Genomic DNA, 20,237 nt, shown 5'->3' on the forward strand with positions numbered 1-20,237 from the left:
GATACCAGAAATACCCACTTCCCATTCCCATCTTGCTTATTTTTGGCATCACTTCTTTGTCACTTAGCTTATCTACTCAGCCTACCAAGTAGATGGGACCACCGCGCCCAGCTAATTTTTGTATTTTTAGTAGAGATGGGGTTTCACTGTGTTAGCCAGGATGGTCTTGATCTCCTGATCTCGTGATCAGCCCGTCTCGGCTTCCCAAAGTGCTGGGATTACAGGTGTGAGCCGCCGCGCCCGGCTGAAATTATTATATACATGCTGGATAATCTTCTGTTTGCCCTTCCATATTGTTTTCCACCCTTGTTTACCCTGTTCCTGCCCCAGGAACCTAACCTGCCTGGATTTCATTCGTGGACTCCTGCTTGGGCTTGGTGAGTGGGACCACCAGCAGGAGGTCAAAGGAGATACAGAGTGATGCTATGTCGTTACCCTCAGGCCTCTTTCCTGCTGGGTGCCCTGGGTTGCCAAAAGTGATGCCTTTCCTGTCAAGTGGCATTCTCTACACATCTTGCTCCCTGGTTTTGGTAACTGCTGCCTCCTCTTGTCCCTTCATGCCTAAGTGTCCTACCAGCTTTGTAGTTTCTCTGTATTTTGCCCATACCTTTGTATAATAGCATAATCTCTAAACTGCCTTTGAGTCACCCGATTTGATTTTACTTATTTTTTTCTGCCAGGATTTTGAATGATACGTATTCCCATTTTCTTGGGTTTATAGTAGGTCATGGTCATTTGTAGTTTTCCTTGGGCCTAATTCTTTACACTTAGCCTCCTAAAAGAGAATTCACTGAGTAGACTGGTTATGAGCTCCTGTGTGCCCCCTGTTCACAAAATGGCCTTTTATAGACTTGGGCCTTGGTGTATATTACAGTAGACTAATGCTTTTCTTGGAAATTAAACAAATACTCATTTTATCCAAAGGGCCCACCCAGCCTGATGGAAACTTCATTCTTTCTTTTGGGCACTGTCCACTGGCCTCCTTTAATAGAATTTATTCCTCCTATTTAACTGTATATTTGTATCTGATAACTGAGCTTTGGCTACTCACCTCTCCCTACTACCCTTCCTCACTTCTATGAGTCAACTTCCTAAGCTTCCATATAAGTGAGAACATATGGTATTTATCTTCCTGTGCCTGGCTTATCTGACTTACCGTAGTGTCCTCTAAACTCATCCATGTTGCTACGAATGACAGAATTTTGTCTTTTTTAAATGGCTAAATAATATTCTGTTTTGAATATATGCTGCATTTTGTCTGTTGATGGACACTTATGTTGATTTCATATCTTGGCTATTGCAAATAGGGCTGTAATAAACACAGGAATGCACGTCTCTCTTTGACATACTGATTTCCTTTCTTTTGGATACCCAGTAGTGGGATTGCTGGATCATATGATGGTTCTATTTTTAGTTTTTTGAGGAAATTCCATACAGTTTTATTTTTTTGGCTATACTGATTTACATTCCCACCATCAGTGTATAAGAGTTCCCCTTTCCCTGCATTCCCACCAGCTTTTTTTTCCTTTCGTTTCGCTAGTAGCCATTCTAACTAGAATGAGATGATACCTCTTTGAGGTTTTGATTTGCTTTTCTGTGATCATTAGTGATGTTGAGGATCTTTCCATATACCTGTTGGTCATTTGTATGTCTTCTTTTGAGAAATGTATGTTTAGCTCATTTGTCTTTCTTTTTTTTTAAGACAGAGTTTTACTATGTCACTCAGGCTGGAGTGCAGTGGTGCAATCTCGGCTCACTGCAACCTCCACCTCCCGAGTTCAAGCGATTCCTGCCTCAGCTTCCTGAGTAGCTGAGACTACAGGCATGCACCACCATACCCAGCTAATTTTTGTATTTTTAGTAGAGTCAGGTTTTCACCATGTTGGCCAGGCTGGTCTCGAACTCCTGGCCTCAAAAGTGATCTGCCCGCCTTGGCCTCCCAAAGTGCCTGGATTGCAGGTGTGAGCCACCGTGCCCGGCTACTTTTGCCCATTTTAAAATCAGATTATTTGAGTTTTTGCTGTTGAGTTGTTTGTATATTCTGGATATTAATCCCTTATCAGATGAATAGTTTGCACATATTTTCTCCTGTTCTTCAGGTTGACTGTTCACTCTGTTGATTGTTTCCTAGAGGATTTTTAGTTGATATAATTCTGTTTGTCTATTTGAATATAACATTCTGTTTTTTCCTGGCCTGTAGGGTTTCTGCGTAGAGATCTGCTGTCATTCTGTTGGGGATTCCCTTTCATATGACTCGATGCTTTTCTCTTGCTGTCTTTAGAATTTTTTTTTTTTTTTTTTCCTGAGACGGAGTCTCGCTCTGTCACCCAGGCTGGAGTGCAGTGGCCAGATCTCAGCTCACTGCAAGCTCCGCCTCCCGGGTTCGCGCCATTCTCCTGCCTCAGCCTCCCGAGTAGCTGGGACTACAGGTGCCTGCCACCTCGCCCGGCTAATTTTTTGTATTTTTAGTAGAGACGGGGTTTCACCGTGTTAGCCAGGATGGTCTCGATCTCCTGACCTCGTGATCCGCCCGTCTTGGCCTCCCAAAGTGCTGGGATTACAGGCTTGAGCCACCGGCTGTCTTTAGAATTTTATCTTTGTCTTTGACTTTTGACAATTTGACTATAATGTGCCTTGGGTGTACAACTATCCAATAACTGTAACTACTTTTTTATTCAATCTCTTTGGGGACTTTTTGGATCTGTGTGTCCATATCTCTCCTCAGACTTGGGAAGTTTCCAGTTGCTATTTCATTAAATAGGTTTTCTATGCCTTTTCTTTTCTCTTTCTGGAATTCGCATGATGGGAGTATTGGGTGATTTAATGCTATCCCATAAGTTTCGCAGGCTTTTGTCACTCTTTTTCATTCAAGTTCTGAGATTTTCTTTTTCTTGATGAAATCTTTTGAAACTTTTATTGTATTTTTTATTGAATTCTTCCTTGTTTTTCATCATTAAATTCTTTAGCTGCGTGATTTCTGTTGGTTCTTCTTCATGCTTTCTTTTTGTTGAATTTCTCATTTATATCCTGATTTTGGTGAATTTTTTATCTGTATCTCTTTGAGTTTCCTTACGATAATTATTTTATTTTGTTATCTTTTTGAGACAGACTTTTGCTGTCATCTGTCACACAGGCTGGAGTGCAGTGGCGTGATCTTGGCTCATTGCAACCTCCGCCTCCCAGGTTCAAATGATTCTTGTGCCTTAGCCCCACCCCCATGCCCCCGCCCCCACAACCAAGTAACTGGGGTTACTGGTGTGAGCCTCTGCATCTGGGCCAAGATTTTAAATTCTTTTTCTGGCAGTTTGTTGATTTCCCTTTTTTTTTTTTTTTTGAGACAGGGTCTTGCTCTGTTGCCCAGGCCAGAGTGCGGTGGCATTTTCTCGGCAGTCTCAAGTGATCCTCCCATCTCAGTCTCCCAAATTGCTGGGGCTACAGGCATGTCACACCCAGCTATTTTTTTTGGCGGGGGGGAGGGGTGGGTAGAGATGGGGTCTTGTTACGTTGTCCAGGCTGGTCCTGAACTCCTGGGCTCACATTGACTTCTGTTTCATTGGGTTCTAGTATTAAAGAGTTATATTCCTTTCTTGGTGTCATATTTACTTGCTTTTTCATGTTTCTTGTGTCCCTGTTTTGACATCTGTGCATATGGTAGGACAATCACTTCTACAGTCTTTTGAATGGCTTTTATAGAGACTTTCCCTTGCAGTTGGATTTTAGTGTGCTGGTTGGGGAGTGTGTGTTGACTCTGTGTCCAGTAGGAGCGGTAGTACAGTCTTCATGCAGCTTCTTCACCTGTGTTCAATGTCAGCAGTAACTTTGGGTGCCTCAGTTGCCTAGGCTGCAGAAGTTTGTGGTAGTTGTAGTCATGTATGTCCTTGGTGTCAAGGGTTTTTGGGGTCCTCCTCTTCTTGTTTTTCCCACAGTAGGGAGACTTAGCTGACCACAGTGTACAAGCAGCTGCTGTGGCACTGGGTTCTAGGTACAGGTGCTCGGGGCAGCTGTGGGGCTGGGGTCCCAGGCTCAGGGTTTTGTGAACTTACTGTGGCACCTGGATTTGGGGATGTATTGGGTGCCTGGCTTTGTTCTCTCTGGCAGAGTTGGATGTCGGTTGCCTATAAATTCAGGATCTGTGAATCTGAGGTATCCCAGTAGCTTTGGACCAGGGGCCTAGGTTGAGGTTATGATTCTTCCCCTAGGGGGCAGGGCACAGCATTGGTGCAACTTGGGAAGAAGGGGTGCTCTGGAGGTTTGGGCCCAGGGAGCAGGGTGTAGGTAGCTACAATTTGGGAACCTGAGCCAATAGGGCTCAGTGGCAAGTTGGAGCCCAGAGGCTGAGGCACCATGCAGTAGTGACTCTAGGCCCCCGGATGGTGGAGCTTGGCAGTATCCTAGGCTCTGTGAAGCCAGGTGCAACAGCAGCACATATCCCGGAATGGCAGACTGCAGCTGTTGTGTGGGCTCTGGGGAGGGGAGGGAACAGCACAGTGATTACTCTACTCTGCAAGGAGAGGAGTGTCTCAGCAGTTCAGACTCTAGGGGATCCAGCTTTAGGGAAACAGAATACTAGAGTTGTTTGCCCTGTAGGGTGAATGTCTCTGCTCAGCCACTGCTTTGTCTCCCTTGGATGCAGGGTACTATGTCAGCTCAGCCCTGGGATGCTCAGCTGGTTCAGGGCACCAGTTCCCCAGGGGGCAATGTGCTGCTTCAGCTTAGGCCTAGTGGGCATGAATTTTCTGGACAGTCCAGGCACTGATTCCTTGGGATGCAGGGCACTTCTGCTAAAGTATATGGATACGTGACTGCTCTGGGTGCCATTTCCTTGGATGCAGGGCACTGCTTCAGGTTGGGCACTAGTGTGGGGTGACTCCTCTGAGCGGTGAAGGTGCTGTTTTCCCTGGAAGGGGAGTGATACTGTTTGGATTTGTGTCCCCATCCAAATCTCATGTCTAATTGTAACCCCCTTTGTTGCAGGAGGGGCATGGTAGGAAGTGATTGGATTGCAGAGCGGGGGTGCAGGGGGATTTCCCCCTTGCTATTCTTGGGAGTGAGTTCTCACAGATCTGGTTGTTTAAAATCTCCCCCTTTGCTCTTTTCCTCCTGCTCTGGCCATGTAAGACCTGATTCCTTTCTCTTTGCTCTGTGCCATGATAGTAAGATTCCTGAACCACCCACTGCCAGCCATGCTTCCTGTACAGCCTTCAGAACCATGAGCCAGTTAAACCTATAAAGGTAGTCCTTTATAGCAGTGCAAGAATGGGCTAATACAGGGAGAGAAGGGGGTAGATGGAGTGGCTTCCTCTCTCCTTGGCCCCATGAGTAAGGGTATAACAGTTGCTTGTAGCTTGGGGACGTCTGCCCAATTGGTTGTGGCAGTTTGGTGGTGACTTAGCCTTGGGGATGAAGGGAAGCTGTGGTGACTCATACCAGGAGCGAGAACACTCCAGCCATGGTTCCATTTCCAAGATGGTATAGTGCAGTAGTTGCATGGGCTGTAGAAGGCAGGTCACAGTGTTGTCCCCTTCTTGGAAGGGAGCACAGCAGTGTGAACTCTAGGCAGCTCCCTCAGCTGGGCTTAGTGTCTATGAGAACTGCAGGGACAGTGGTGAGGTCTGTATGTGTCTAGGGTGTTGATGGGGGTTGCTGAGATCCTCTTGATTATCTCCTCGCAGTGGGGAGGTTTGTCCTGGTTCCCAGGTGATCCTGGTTGGGGTATAGGGGGGTGGAGGCCTGGTGTTTCCTTCTGTTTTCCATGTGGCCAGCCTGAGTTTGTCACCAGGGTTTCTGTAACTCCTCTGATGCGCTCTGGTGCTCTATTTCAGTTATTTTTATTAAAATGTAGTTGTTTAGTCGTCGTTTTGGGTGTTGTTTTGAGGGGGATGAATGCTAGGAGCTGCTAGTTGGCCATCTGATGTCACTGTTTTAAACCTTTTGTAAACATAAACTCATTTAGTCTTCACAAAATAATGTGAGATAGATACTATAACTGGTCGCATATTAATTTTAATAGAGGTTATGTAATCTCGCAAGGTCACTCATCTAACAAGTGGTGGAGCCAGGATTTGAACCCAGGTTGTTTGGCAGCAGAGGACAGAGATACGTGTTTTAATTGTTTCTACAATCACTACTGCCTAGAACATTGCCTGGATATAGTGGTGTTCAATAAATACTTGTTTAACAACTGAGTGACTAAACCACTTTGCTGTACTGGAATTGGATTCTAAGTGTGGCGCTAATCAGTTACTTTCTAATTAAGTGTGGCTGGAATATTATTTTCTGACTAGAAGTGTTGAATTTCCATTAGCTCCATGCCGTTATTTGACTGTAAGTGTAAAAGTGATGGCAGAAGTATGGATGGGTTGGCATCAACCCTAGGTCCTGTGAGAAGGACCACCTCTGCCTCACGTTGTCGACTCTGGCTTCCCAACATGCTAGTGATGTAATAATGCTTTGATGCTTACATTCCCTCCATCTGTGTGCAGAGAGCTTATTGAGGTATTTGATGAGAATGTAATACTTGTTATTTATTACCTAGTCTATGAATTCTTGCCTTTTGTGATTATTTTTTCTGAAAAGTTGGACACTGAATAGTAATGTTATTGTCAGTGTTTTATTTGTAAATAATTTGGACTGGTTGGATTGTTTGACCATGGACCCTTTTTTTAAGTGTATCCATTTGTATCCAAGAGAAATCTATGGCTGTAATTTTATATTGTTAAGAGAGAAATGAGAGGAAACTTTCACTTGAATTTTTAGCTCTTGGTTAGAGGCAGTGTTATAGATTGCTTAGAAGTTAATTTCCATTTCTTGGTCAATCCATGGGATATCATTCAGATTACATTGAAAGCAGTTATTTGACTGTTCCTGAGTCTGCTTGAACCATCACTGGGTTGGTAAAGTTGGGGATTGTGAAAGCTAAAGTAGACCAAGTGACTCTGTTTTCATAAGTAATCTATTATGTTGCTTAATAGGTGACTTTCCTCAGTAATCTGGATTACTTATTGGCGTTATATATGTTGAAAAGAATACTTTTAATCATTATGCTTATTACAATAAATAGTGCTGTACTGTGATAGTGTCCATTTTCTTTATGTAACAAAATCTAATTTCTTTGTGCTAAGTCAAGAGCAGTTCTAAAGAGAGAAAAAAGAACACTTTAGCAGTCAGGACAAATGATGGTATTTCATTATTATTTTCATCATAGATTAAAATATATCCATCATACTTTGTAAATAGAAGTCTGTCACAGTGTGATGAGGGCAAGACATTTAGAAAATGGAACACAGAACATATGCACCAGCTGTTTAATGGTTAACCCTAGCTCCTTGTCATAACTCAAGTCTTGGAATGATTACCAATTCTCTAAATCCACAAGGTCTTGCTTCTGAATATTTAGCCTAATATGTAGCCTTTGGAAAAGTAGAAGTTGGTAATACCATATCAGGCAGTGGCTTAGGAAAGTCAGGTGTTGAATAGTAATTATTGCACCTACTAACTTGAGATGACCATAAGTCTCTTTGGTAACTAACCTTTATAAGAAGCTATGCTGATCTAGGTCGTAGACACTTAGGAGGAATGCCACAGCTGATTGCAAAGCATTTTTATAAAACAGTAGACAGTTTAAGTGCTTAAAGGCAAATGCCTTCCTAGAAAACTTTTAGAGCCCCTCAGATTGTGGTGATGGCAAGACATTTAGAAAGTGTCACACAAAACATGTGCACCAGCTGTTTAAGTGTAATGTTTAGTCATAGCCCCTTGTAGCCTGAGTCTTTAAATGATAACTGATTCTTTAAATCTACAGGGTCCTGTTCGTGAATGTTTAGCCTAATGTACTGTGTTACAGGGCATTTGGAGTGCTGTGAGCTATTACTTGCAAATTTAGATTCCAAACGAGAACAGAATTCTAGGAGGAAAAGTAAGCTGTCATATTATACAAGGTTTGAATAAAGATGCAAACCTAAATATATACTGAGATGAAGTTTCAGAAAAAGGAAGCCAGTTTGGTGTCTCTAATGCCTAATTAGGAACTCATCTGGGAAGATGAACCACTAAATAGCTAAGTCAGATGGCTAATTGAGTAATTGACTTTGTCCTTTCTAACTTGGTCAATTTTCTCTTACTGTTTACACATGTAATACTCAAAATGTTTAAATTTGTACTTTAGGATTTAGTTGATGACATTAATGTTGACATTTTAATGTGTAAAATAGAGTTGGGCTACCATTTGGTGATCATTTAGAGTTATCACACCTGTATTCTTCTTCTGTGGTGGTGATCCACTTTTACTAAAGCCTTTTTTTCCCCTTCTGAATAATGTGAGTGAAAGGGGGATACCAGAAATACCCACTTCCCATTCCCATCTTGCTTATTTTTGGCATCACTTCTTTGTCACTTAGCTTATCTACTCAGCCTACCAAGTAGATGCCATCATTAATGGAAATGATGCCAAGGACCTCAAATCCTTCTTACTAGGGATTATAATTATGGGGTAGAAGAAATGGAAAAAAAAATAGTTTAAGACTGTATCTGTACAGAGTATTATAATCATCGATTGGGGCTATGAAGCACATATGCCTTAACTTTATGGCCTAGTGACCTGTGAACTGTTTAATGTACTGTGTAAGAAAAGTATGGTTGTGTGTCCTAAAGTGGTCTTTGGGGTGATGAGGGGGAGAGGAGGAGTTACGTGCTTGTGAGAATGGCCTTGCCATATCCTCACCTAGTTATGTAGTTGATATATACCTGTGGCATCCTGTCCCAAATTTCACAGAACTCTTATAATAAAATTGTGTAACTTAATAAAAAATCCTCATAATAAGTCTTAACTCTGTTTGAATTTTACCTCTTCATGATTTTTCTATTTTTGGTTGGTATAGGTACATATATCTATATAGAGTTGTAATCAAGATGTTAGTTTGTTTTGTCTTTTATTTAATGCCTTATTTAGTTCTGTGCTAAGTACTTTACATACATTATTTAATCCATTTAATCCTCAAAACGATGATAAGAAGGGTACTATTACTGGTTTTCTTTGACAGAAGGGGAAATGTAACCCCGAGGGTTTAAAATAAGGTCATAAAATAGCCAGGAGAAAGTAGAGGTGGGGGCAGGGTGGATTCAGATCTAGGTCTGTGTGATTCCAAAGCTGAGAATCTTACCTACTAAGCCATACTGCCTTGTTTGTGATTGACTCTCAACTAGATTGTTAATGAAAATAATGTGTCTAATTAGTAGAAATTCTAACTTTTCAGCATTTACCGACAAATTTTTATATGAGTAGAGCCCATATAAAGAGTGCTCTAATTTCTTGTTTTATTTACTCTTGTAGGAATTGAAAGATGTTGGCCATCGTGATCAGATGGCTGCAGCTAGAGGAATCCTGCAGAAGAACATTCCGATCCTCTATACTGCATCCCAGGCATGTCTACAGCACCCTGATGTCGCAGCCTATAAGGCCAACAGGGACTTGATATACAAGCAGCTGCAGCAGGCGGTCACAGGCATTTCCAATGCAGCCCAGGCCACTGCCTCAGACGATGCCTCCCAGCACCAGGGTGGAGGAGGAGGAGAACTGGCATATGCACTCAATAACTTTGATGTAAGTTATGCTTGGGCGGAAATTTCCAGCTCTTGACCATCCCCCAAAAGATAAAAGGTGTCTGGGGAAAAGTGATCAAGGCTTCTGATGATAGCTCAATTTCCACTTAGATCTGTAATCTAAGTCAAAAGAAATTATGAATCATCAGTCTACTTGATTTTAACTTGGCCTAAAACATTTATTTTTGTTTTTATTTTGAATTAAACTTCTGGATTCTTTTATGTAGCTTGCGTTTCCTATGAGGTCATTTTTTACTGAGGATATAAGTTTGGTTCATTTCAACCAAGATTTTGACCTTCTGGCAGATGTGAAGCTATGGTAGATACAAAAACAAAGTACACATAGGGTCAGCTCCCTAGAGGCTCGTGGTCTATTGGGAGATAAAGAAACATCATAAGTGACTGCAGCAAAGGTACCATCATTCTAATCTTTCTTGTCTGCCTAGATATACTTCTTTTCAATGACTACATTGGAATAATGAACAGAAATTTAATCATGTGGAAGCAAATTTGGGATTAAAATACTTTCTTAGCACAATGTCATAATTACTTTTCATAAATGATGCTCTAGGTCTGTCCTGTGTACACAACTCTGAGGGTTAACTTTTTGGTGGGTTATGTGTTCTTAATTCCTACCCACAATGCCTCATGGCTTCCAGTAGATGGCAGCAGTATAAGTTGGTTTTTTTTGGGGGGACTTTAAAAGTAACTTTTGGGGCAAATTAAAAAAAAAAAAAAATTAACAGAAATTGTGTTCCAGGTGACCAGGATCCTTTCATAAAGAAGGGATGCTATGAAATATAGAATAAAAAAATACAATGGAGTGCATTTTGTTTTTAAGTTTTTCCTTGCCTTTACGTTTTCTTTCTTTTGCCACTTTACTTTCACTTAGGTAGTTGATCCTTGTTGATATGCATGGCTGATTTAAGACTTTTCATAAAGCAAGAAGGCAGTGTTAAGTCTAAAGATCATGGTGTTAGAACTCAGTTTTTACCATGGAGCTTTAAACATTAAATTATTTTATAACAAACTCTTATGGTGCATGTTAAAATTTACTAGCAATGTTGTTTTTCCTCCCTTCAAAATTTGGTAGTATTAGGTATCTTTCAAGGTATTAGCACATTTTGCCCTAAGTTGAGTAGTATCTACCAGAAACTGCTTAACTTCTTAGGGACATTTAAACATTGTAAAATGAGGGTTTGTGCTAAATGATCTCAGGCCTATTGAGGCTCTGTTACTCTGTTAAAATTCTGTACCATTCATTTCTCATTTTTGTTGGCCAGAAAGCATTTTGTATTCAGTTTTGACCAGAGGAATCCTGTAATAACCTAATCTTACAAAAATGATCAGCTAAAATGTAGGTTAATAAATGAACTGAAGGTATTACACGTTCAGTTTGAAAATTGAGGGTTCTTTGGAAGGGAAGGAAGAAATGTATACTTATTAGAAAAGGGCAAGGTTTTGGTAGAAAAAATTTGGCATTTAAGTTGAAATCAATAAGGACATAGTTTCTGTAAAGAAAAATTAAAGCCATAATATTTGCACAGACATTTATCAGTGTGAGGATAAATTATATCAAGTGGAGGAAGTGGAGGGAGGCCAGTAGCTGCTGTCTTGAGGATGCCGATGTGTCACCTTGTACCTATAGCTTACTTGTGACCAGACCTCACTAAGCACTAGAAAAACTGGATGTAAGTGGAGTCGGGCAGGAAGGGGAGACAGAAAAAGGATTTATTCTTGTTGGAGCAGTTCTTCCTCACAGCGTAGCTTTTTGGGAGGATTGCTACAGAATACTAGCGGTCTTTGAGGAAAGAAAGTCTCTAATTTAGACGTAACAGGATAAATTTGAGACTGAATTATTTAGAAAACTTGATTAGATGTGTAAGATGAAGCAAATAGATGGAAATTCATTATAAATGCATTTCTTTCTGAAACTTTAAGGTTAGAAATCAGTCTGTGTGTGTGTGTGTGTGTGTGTGTGTGTGCACGCGTGCATGGCAAGGTCTTGCTCTGTTACCTACGCTGGAGTGCAGTGGCACAATCATAGCTCACTGCAGCCTTGAGCTCCTGGGTTCAAGTGATCCTCCTGAGTAGCTGGGACTATAGGCATGTGCCACCATGCCCAACTTACTTTATTTTTTTGTAGAGACAGGGTCTTGCCTCGTTGCCTAGGCTGGTGTTGAACTGGCCTCAAACAATCCTCCACACCTGGCTTGTTTTGCTTTTATTTTTTAATTTTTTTGTGATGCAACAGTTCTAAATATCACATGGCAGTTTTATATTCTGCAAGTAAGAGGTAACTTTTATTTTCCTTGTAATTCTCATCTGATGATTTGAATCACTCGTCTTATGTAAGTTTACCTTTAGATGTTCAGAATAAGTTTTGTGAGTGTGATATATTTGTATTTGTGGTATCATACCTTATCATGCCCTGTTTGGCTGCATAGCATTACTTCCAGTGCTTTCTTTGAGGAGTGATCAACAGTAGGCTAACTTCTGTGGGACAGCCCCTTATCTGTTAAGAAGTATAACTTTCTTTCAGATGTCAGAATTTTTGTGTTAAATCTTGATATTACTAATACCACTTTTCACACCTTGAATAAAGGAGGGAACAGAGATGAGTACTAACATTTGGTAATGCTTTCTCTGCAGAAACAAATCATTGTGGACCCCTTGAGCTTCAGCGAGGAGCGCTTTAGGCCTTCCTTGGAGGAGCGCCTGGAAAGCATCATTAGTGGGGCTGCCTTGATGGCCGACTCGTCCTGCACGCGTGATGACCGTCGTGAGCGAATTGTGGCAGAGTGTAATGCTGTCCGCCAGGCCCTGCAGGACCTGCTTTCGGAGTACATGGGCAATGTGAGTTTGACAGCTTTTTTTTGAAGTAAGATATTTATGGATGAGGAGTTTTCTATAACATGTTGGATCTGAGATGTTTTCACTATAAATACCAAATATATCCTTGACTCCTTGATTTTTGGGGGTGGGTCAGATTTTTTAAGGAATGGATGGAACCAACAAGTGGTTCTTTCCTCTGTCCAGCTTATTGAGAAATTTTAAACTTACAAAAATCATACAGTGAATACCTAGGAAATTTATCTGTATTCATCAGTTAACATGTAGATACATGTATAGGTGTGTGTGTATATAAATGTATATGTATATATGTGTATATACACAAACATCCTTTTTTCCCCCGAAACCTTTGGAAGAAAGTTGTAGACATTGTGATGCTTCACCTCTAGTATTTTAGCATGCCTCTCCAAAGAATAATGACCTTCTATACCACTAAACTTTCATTATCCCAAGTAGGTGGCTGTCTAATTTTGGGCAAAAGGGAATGTTGAAAACGTACCTCTTCAGTATTTATGGTTTATGAAAGTTTTTTCATGAACCGTATTAAATGTCATAAGAGTAGATAATTGCCAAGAAGAGTTACATGAAGCAAACTCTGGATAGTGTTTTTGAATTTTTAAGGTTTGTACGTAAAAACCCAGACTATGAAATTTGATACCTGACTTTTTTTTTTTTAAGGCCATAGAAAATTCTGTATTTGTCGATTTTTCTCTATTGCTGTATGTCTTTCTTTTTTTCCTTCCCTTATACTTCTTCTATTCTGGTTATTTAATGCTAGCTTAGGGTTCCTGTCATTTAGACTTTGGACCCAATATCTTACTGTGGCTAATTAGCAATAAATTAAGAAAAAATTATATGAAATACTTTTAAGGGGAAGAAGGACAATACAAATTTGTTGTCATCACTAGTGTTTTTTGCCTGTTTAACACTTAAAAAAAACTTGGTCCTTTCTCATTTGTTCATTTGCCATCACCTTGTCTGTTCACTTACAGGCCTGTAAAAGTTAATGGGTGATGGTAAGTCATGGTGGAATTCCTAGGGTGAAGATGAATGCCTTCCTCTGTTTATCTTGTTTCTACCATATTGTGAAATTAGTGATGCATACTGAATTTTTTAAAGCCATTGCCCCCTGGGCATGGTGGTTCAAGCCTGTAGTCCCAGTGCTTTGGGAGGCTGAGGTGGGTGGATTGCGTGAGCCCAAGAGTTTGAGACCATCTTGGGCAACATGGTGAAATCCCATCTCTACAAAAAAATACAAAAGTTAACTGGGCATGGTGGCACATGCCTGGTCCCAGCTACTCGGGAGGCTGAGGCAGGAGAATCTCTTACGCCTGGGAGGTTGTGGCTGCAGTGAACCACAATCGCGCCACTGTGCTCTAGGCTGGGTGACAGAGCGAGAGTTTCTCAAAAAAAAAAAAAAAAAAAAAAGCCATATTTTGATTATAGGCAGTCTACTTCAGAAAAATGAGATTAGATGTTTTGTTAAGTCAAATAGAAAAAGTGGTTTTTAAGTCACAGTGAAAATGTGGGACACATTTAAGAATCCATAGCTAAGATTGAACATTAGAAAATATTTTAAAAAATGGATATGTTGCAGAATGGCTCACAGTGTTGCAGTCTTAAACAAGGGAACAAAAACCCATGGTAAGTGGATCAGTCATCTGCTATCATGTGTAGTGCTGGAAATGGTGTAAAAGTGTCTGATGTAGTTATGATTAGAAAATCACTTCAAAAACAGACTTTGGTGGGAAGGAGTATGTGATAAATCTGTTCCGATTGCTCCATTCTAGAGCCTCCTAATCAGTCTATAAGATATCCCTTGAGTCTTGAGGTTGGTCACATTCTTGGGCCAATCACCCCTGGTCATGAGTAACCTTGAGGTTTCGAAACCTAGAGTGCCATACAAACAGTACTCTCTATTCATGCCATCAATGTAATAAAAGCTGGGAAGCACTAATTTATACTGAAGACTTGGAGGCCGCAATAGCATTCTTAAATGAAAACTGGAACAATGTGTGATGTGAGGCTGAAATTTGAGTATTATGGTAGGGATCTTGAAATGAATCTTGGCCGGGCACGGCGGCTCATGCCTGTAATCCCAGCACTTTGGGAGGCCAAGGCAGGCAGATCACAAGGTCAGGAGATCGAGACCATCCTGGCTAACATGGTGAATCCCTGTCTCTACCAAAAATACAGAAAAATTACCTGTAATTCCGGCACTTTGAGTGGCCAAGGCGGGCGGAACACGAGGTCAGGAGATCGAGACCATCCTGGCTAACACGGTGAAACCCTGTCTCTACTAAAAATACAAAAAATGAGCCAGGCGTAGTGGTGGGTGCCTGTAGTCCCAGCTGCTCCAGAGGCTGAGGCAGGAGAATGGCGTGAACCTGGGAGGCGAAGCTTGCAGTGAGCCGAGATCGCTCCACTGCACTCCAGTCTGAGCAACAGAGCAAGACTCCATCTCAAAAACAAAAAAAACACAAAAGAAAGAAATCTTCTTGAGACTTAGAAATGTATTTTAGGTGATGGTCTCTGGGTATGTTTCTCCTGAAGGTAAAAATCTTTAGTTTCCTTTTATTGATTCGCGTAACAGTGAACAGGCTTGGTGCTGTCAAAAAGTATTGGAGTGAGGATAAACGGGGAGGGCAGTGGAGCACACTTGAAGAAAGCTTAGAATGAATAGATAAAAGGGTCTGGAAGAAGCAGAAGCAACTGGGGATAGATTTTTGCTTATTTATGAAGCATTCAAAAGCATTTAGACCCTCTAGTGAGTTTCAGAATATAACCAGCAATGTCTGCCTGTCACTCAGTTCATTCTGAGTATGTGTCACGTGCAAAGCAGTGTATTGGGCACAATGTAAGAGGAGGAATGAGGCTCTGATCCCTCCCTTCTGGAACAAAGTTTCTATGTGGGGTTTCATAGGAGTGTCATCATAGGTACGGGTTTCATAGGAGTGTCATCATAGGTACAGCCAAAATGCTGTGGAAATTGCAAGGAGGTTGAGGTTATTTCTATCTGGGAAATCCAGGAGGCTTTCTAGAAGATTTATTTTGTAATCTTTTGGTTGACTTCTACCTTGATTTTTAAAAAATGGTTCATTTTATTTCTGTTGAAAAATATTAGACAAATTATGTTATGTGGATAATTGAAATCACCTACGTTAATTAAAACTTGTTTACTACCTGAAACTTTGTAAACATTGTTGTAAAGTCCAGAAAGGCTCACATAATACTCACTTTTTCTATTGCTTGGATTCTGTCATGTTGTTAGTAATTTTATAGACACATTCTTAAAGCGTCTTCTTTCTTAATTTTGTGTTGCTTGTTACCAGGTTCCACTGGCTTTTTCTCTGAGGCAGTGATTCTTCGGATGCACATTACAGTCCTTGGGCAGCTTAAAAATCCTGATGTTTCAGGTGTACCCCAGACCAATTAAGTCGGAATCTCTGAGTCAAGATCCAGGTGTCAGTTGTTTTAAAACACTTCCCAGTTGATTCCAGTGTGCAACTAAGGTGGAAAAACTGCTCTGGTAGTTTATTCTGTTGTTCCCTTTCTGCCCCCACTGCCATTATCTTACTTCAGTGTCTCCTCACTTTCTCCATTTTCCACTATGTTCTTCCTGCCCAGGCCAGGCTGAGCTCCTGTCTTTAGTAGTAGGGCATTGTTCATTATGTTCTGGAAATTCCCTTCCTACCTATGTAAACCTGATCTACTCTTCCTTCAGGCCCCACATTTGTTTTTCATCTCTTTGCTGAAGGCCATTTCAAACTACGTTACCTTACATTGTTTCTTTGGTGCTTGACGTTTTGTGCCTTATTGTATACTCCTTTGAATTGTTTAATTGCATTTCCTTTATCCATTTTATTCTGCAACTAGGTTTTAAGCCTTTGGAACATGACAACTCCTTAAAAATATTCATTCATGGTCTAGTATAATGCTGCAAGAGGTACTCAGTAAATGGTTGCTTAATGAACTCATGCTGGTTTGGAGGAATGAATAAAATGAGTAATTTTGGATTTTCATGCTGCTAAGGATGTAGTAGTGTGGGGGAAAAAACCAAAGACCCTTACCCTTAGGGGCCTTACATTCTACAGGGGATGAAGGAGGAGGCTGTGGTGGTTTATTTCTACTTCCTGTAGATCTTTCAGTATACGGATGACATTTGTTGAAAAAATTAAACCAAATACTCTGAAATAAGCAATTAAGTGAAAGTGATATCTTAGAGCAGAGTTTAATTCATCAGCTGAGGGCCAAATTCCCTTTTAAAGTTTGCAAGGGTCAGGAGGCTAGCAGCCTTAATGTTGTTGCTTGCATAGTGGTTTGATGAAGAGTTGGTAGGTAGTCTTGGCTCTACAGCTAACTTACTGTATGGGCTCTAAAGAAATATTGATATGAAAGTAATGCATTTGACCTCTACTTTCTTAACATTAGGGAAATATCACAGACCCATGACAGTGGAGGTTTTGCGACCCTTCAGGGTATCCTTGTAGTTTCAGAGATGACTTCCAGGTTTCCTTGAAATGAAATGTGGTTATTGTGGTTAAGTTTAATTTGTTTTGGCTCTGTCAGCCTAAAGTTGCTTTGCCTGTGAGAGAGAAAAACAGCTTTGGATGGATGTCATAATCTTAAAAGGTTTAAAAGTGAATGGATTGAAATTAAAATGAAATGTAATTAAATTTGAAAAAGTTATTACCATTTTATTTTTTTCATGATTGAAAGTCAGGCATGTGCATTAAACTACTGAACCACCACTACTTACTAGCATTTAGGGATATATATTTTCTGTTTGTTTCTTCTTCTATGCAGAGCATGAAATAACAGTTTTAACTCTCTCAGTGTTTGCTGCCTGTAAACATGAAATATCCGTAGAACTAGGTTTCGTACTATTAAGTTAATGGGTTAAAAAAGTCTGCTGTCTGGTTAATGGGTTAAAATTTCTGTTTTTCAAATACATAGCTGACTTGGTTGCCCAGTTGTGTGTTTTAATGTTCTCTGAATTATTTCAGTGCTACTGAAAAAGCCTTCCGAAGGGCCCTATGCTTTATACAGCTGACTTCTTTATTTCATGCCTTTCATTCTGCTGAGGGATATGCTGACTGTGAATATGTTCCTTTCTCTCTTTTTTAAGGCATGTATTTTTCCAATAGAGAATTTATTGGAAACAAACTTGTCTCTGTTACCATACCCCCCTTCAACCCTGACTCCTCAATAAACAAATAAGCAAAACGTACCCCTTCCCCAAAACCTCCAAATCTGAAAATACTTAACACAATGTCTGAAACATAAAGGACCCCTCAGTCTTTGAAATGAACTCCATTTGGTTTTGACCAGCGCAGTCTTGCCCAGCAGGTCATGGTCATGTTTGACTGACTGGTGTTAGGGCTTATAATTGGTAAGAACAAACACATGCCATGGGCTTAAGTAGTTCTAGCCCTCCGCTATTCAGTATGGTAGCCACTCGCGATATGTGGCTATTGAGCACTTGAAATGTGACAAGTCTAAATTGAAGTTTGCTGTTAAGTACGCACCAGATTTCAGAGTTAGTATAGAAAAAAGAATGTAAGTTATCTCATTGATACTATTTTAGATATATTGGCTTAAATAAAATTTGTTATTAAACTTTGTTTTTACCTGTTTCTTTTCACTTATGGCTACTAGAAAAATCATATTTACATTGATTATATATGTATCTATAACTTATATATATGTTATAAAAATTATGTGGGTGGTTTATTTCTGGCTTGCATTGTATCTCTGTTGGATAGTTCTAACCAGTAAGTAACCAGCCAGCCAAAGTGAGTAGATAAGAGGTTAGGATCAACTTCACTGAATGTCCAGAATGGCGTGGTAGTCCATGCATAGTAGCTGTTGTAGCTTGTATTCTTTTAATACTTAAAACTGCAGTTTTAGACAGAAGAAAATTGGTTCAATTTAGGACCTTGTAAGGATAATGTTCCTTAAAGATACATTTTATCTTTGTTCTTGCCTGAAAACATTGGGCATAGTGGTTGTAGGATCCCAAAAGAAGAATGCAATAACTGGACATACTTTGGTTGAACTGGACATATATTTGAGGAATGTGATTATGTTAATATATCAAGTATAAAATTTTAATTCAATTTGGGTAAGTTTGATGTGAAATGTATGAATGGTATGCAGCTAATGTTCATTTTCAAAGATCTTTTGAAAAGATATATTGTTATTGTAGTGAAGTGAAGCACTCAATTTAGGATGCTAATCCTTTGTCAGTTTTGCAAATGCCTTCCTGGAATCTCTCTAGCATAGCCAGAGCTTTTGAAGGACTCTGAAGAACTTGTTACTGCATTATGTTGTGACTGCACTTTCTTCTCTTCAAAATTAGAGTAGTTTAATTTTTTCCTGATTGTAAAAGTTCATTATATATTGTATATATTATACATGTGTATATATTACATTATATAATGTATATATACATTATATATTTTATATATTAAAAGTTCATTATTATACTGTCCGTAATCCCACCACTCATTTTTGTGTATAACATTCCAGACTTAATTGTGGATATGTGTATATGTACACTTACATCTGTTCTTTTCTTACCTTCTCCTCTTTTTAAAAATGCTGTTAGTAATGATTGTCCATACTTTTATACTGCTTACCATATGCCAGCCATTGTGCTGAGACGTTTTATCCCCATAATAACCCTATTAAGTTGATAATTGCTCGAAAGTACATATACATACAGGTGCAGTTTGAACTCAGATCTATCTGACCTGAAAGTCTGAGCTCTTAATACTTTCACCATTGTACATCGTCCCAAGTTAACAAATATTATTTTATAACATCTTAATGGTGGCAGAGTTTTCCATTAAGATTAAATACCGGCTGGGCGCGGTGGCTCACGCCTGTAATCCCAGCACTTTGGGAGGCTGAGGCGGGCGAATCACAAGGTCAGGAGATCGAGACCACGGTGAAACCCCGTCTCTATTGAAAATACAAAAACTAGCCGGGCGCAGTGGCGGGTGCCTGTAATCCCAGCTACTCAGGAGGCTGAGGCAAGAGAATGGCGTGAACCCGGGAGGCGGAGCTTGCAGCGAGCCGAGATTGCATCACTGCACTCCAGCCTGGGCGACAGAGCGAGACTCCGCCTCAAAAAAAAAAAAAAAAAAGATTAAATACCCCCAGAACTAAAATAAATACTAGAATCTAAATTTCAATATTAAATTTCTAAAAGTGGATATCCTAGACTAAATAGATCCAGGTCTGGGATAGCTGCTTGAAGTGAGTGGAGTATCACGTACGTCCGTGTGAAGAGACCATCAAACAGGCTTTGTGTGAGCAATAAAGGTTTTTAATCACTTGGGTGCAGGCAGGCTGAGTACGAAAAGAGTCAGCGAAGGGTGGTGGAATTATCATTTGTTCTTACAGGTCTGGGATAGGCAGTGGAGTTAGGAGCAGTTTTTTGTGGGCAGGGGTAGATCTTACAAAGTACATTCTCAAGGGTGGGGAGAATATTACAAAGTACCTTCTAAAGAGGGGGTGCCGGGAGGGGGAGAGAATATTATAAAGTACCTTCTTAAGGGCGGCGGAGGATATTACAAAATACCTTCTCAAGGGTGGGGAGGGTGTATTGTCACAAAGTCATTTTTATTAGTTAGGGTGGGGCAGGAACAAATCACAGTGGTGGAATGTCATCAGTCAAAGCAGGAACTGGCTATTTTAACTTCTTTTGTGGATCTTCAGTTGCTTCTGGCCATCTGGATGTATACGTGCAGGTCACAGGGGATATGATGGCTTAGCTTGGG

General features: G+C 40.3%; 1 protein-coding gene across 3 annotated transcripts in view; it reads left to right on the top strand.

Moving 5' to 3' along the window:
* Positions 1-20,237, top strand: part of CTNNA1 (catenin (cadherin-associated protein), alpha 1, 102kDa) — a 162,039-nt gene that overhangs the window by 41,143 nt on the left and 100,659 nt on the right. For all 3 annotated transcript variants that reach the window (XM_011935307.1, XM_011935309.1, XM_011935308.1), the window contains 2 exons: positions 9,329-9,598; positions 12,250-12,453. In XM_011935307.1, the coding sequence (XP_011790697.1) occupies positions 9,329-9,598; positions 12,250-12,453 (474 nt within the window). The remainder of the gene's footprint in view (positions 1-9,328; positions 9,599-12,249; positions 12,454-20,237) is intronic.

Source organism: Colobus angolensis, unplaced genomic scaffold (genome assembly GCF_000951035.1).
Source record: "Colobus angolensis palliatus isolate OR3802 unplaced genomic scaffold, Cang.pa_1.0 Scaffold142, whole genome shotgun sequence".
NCBI classification, from domain to species: domain Eukaryota; kingdom Metazoa; phylum Chordata; class Mammalia; order Primates; family Cercopithecidae; genus Colobus; species Colobus angolensis.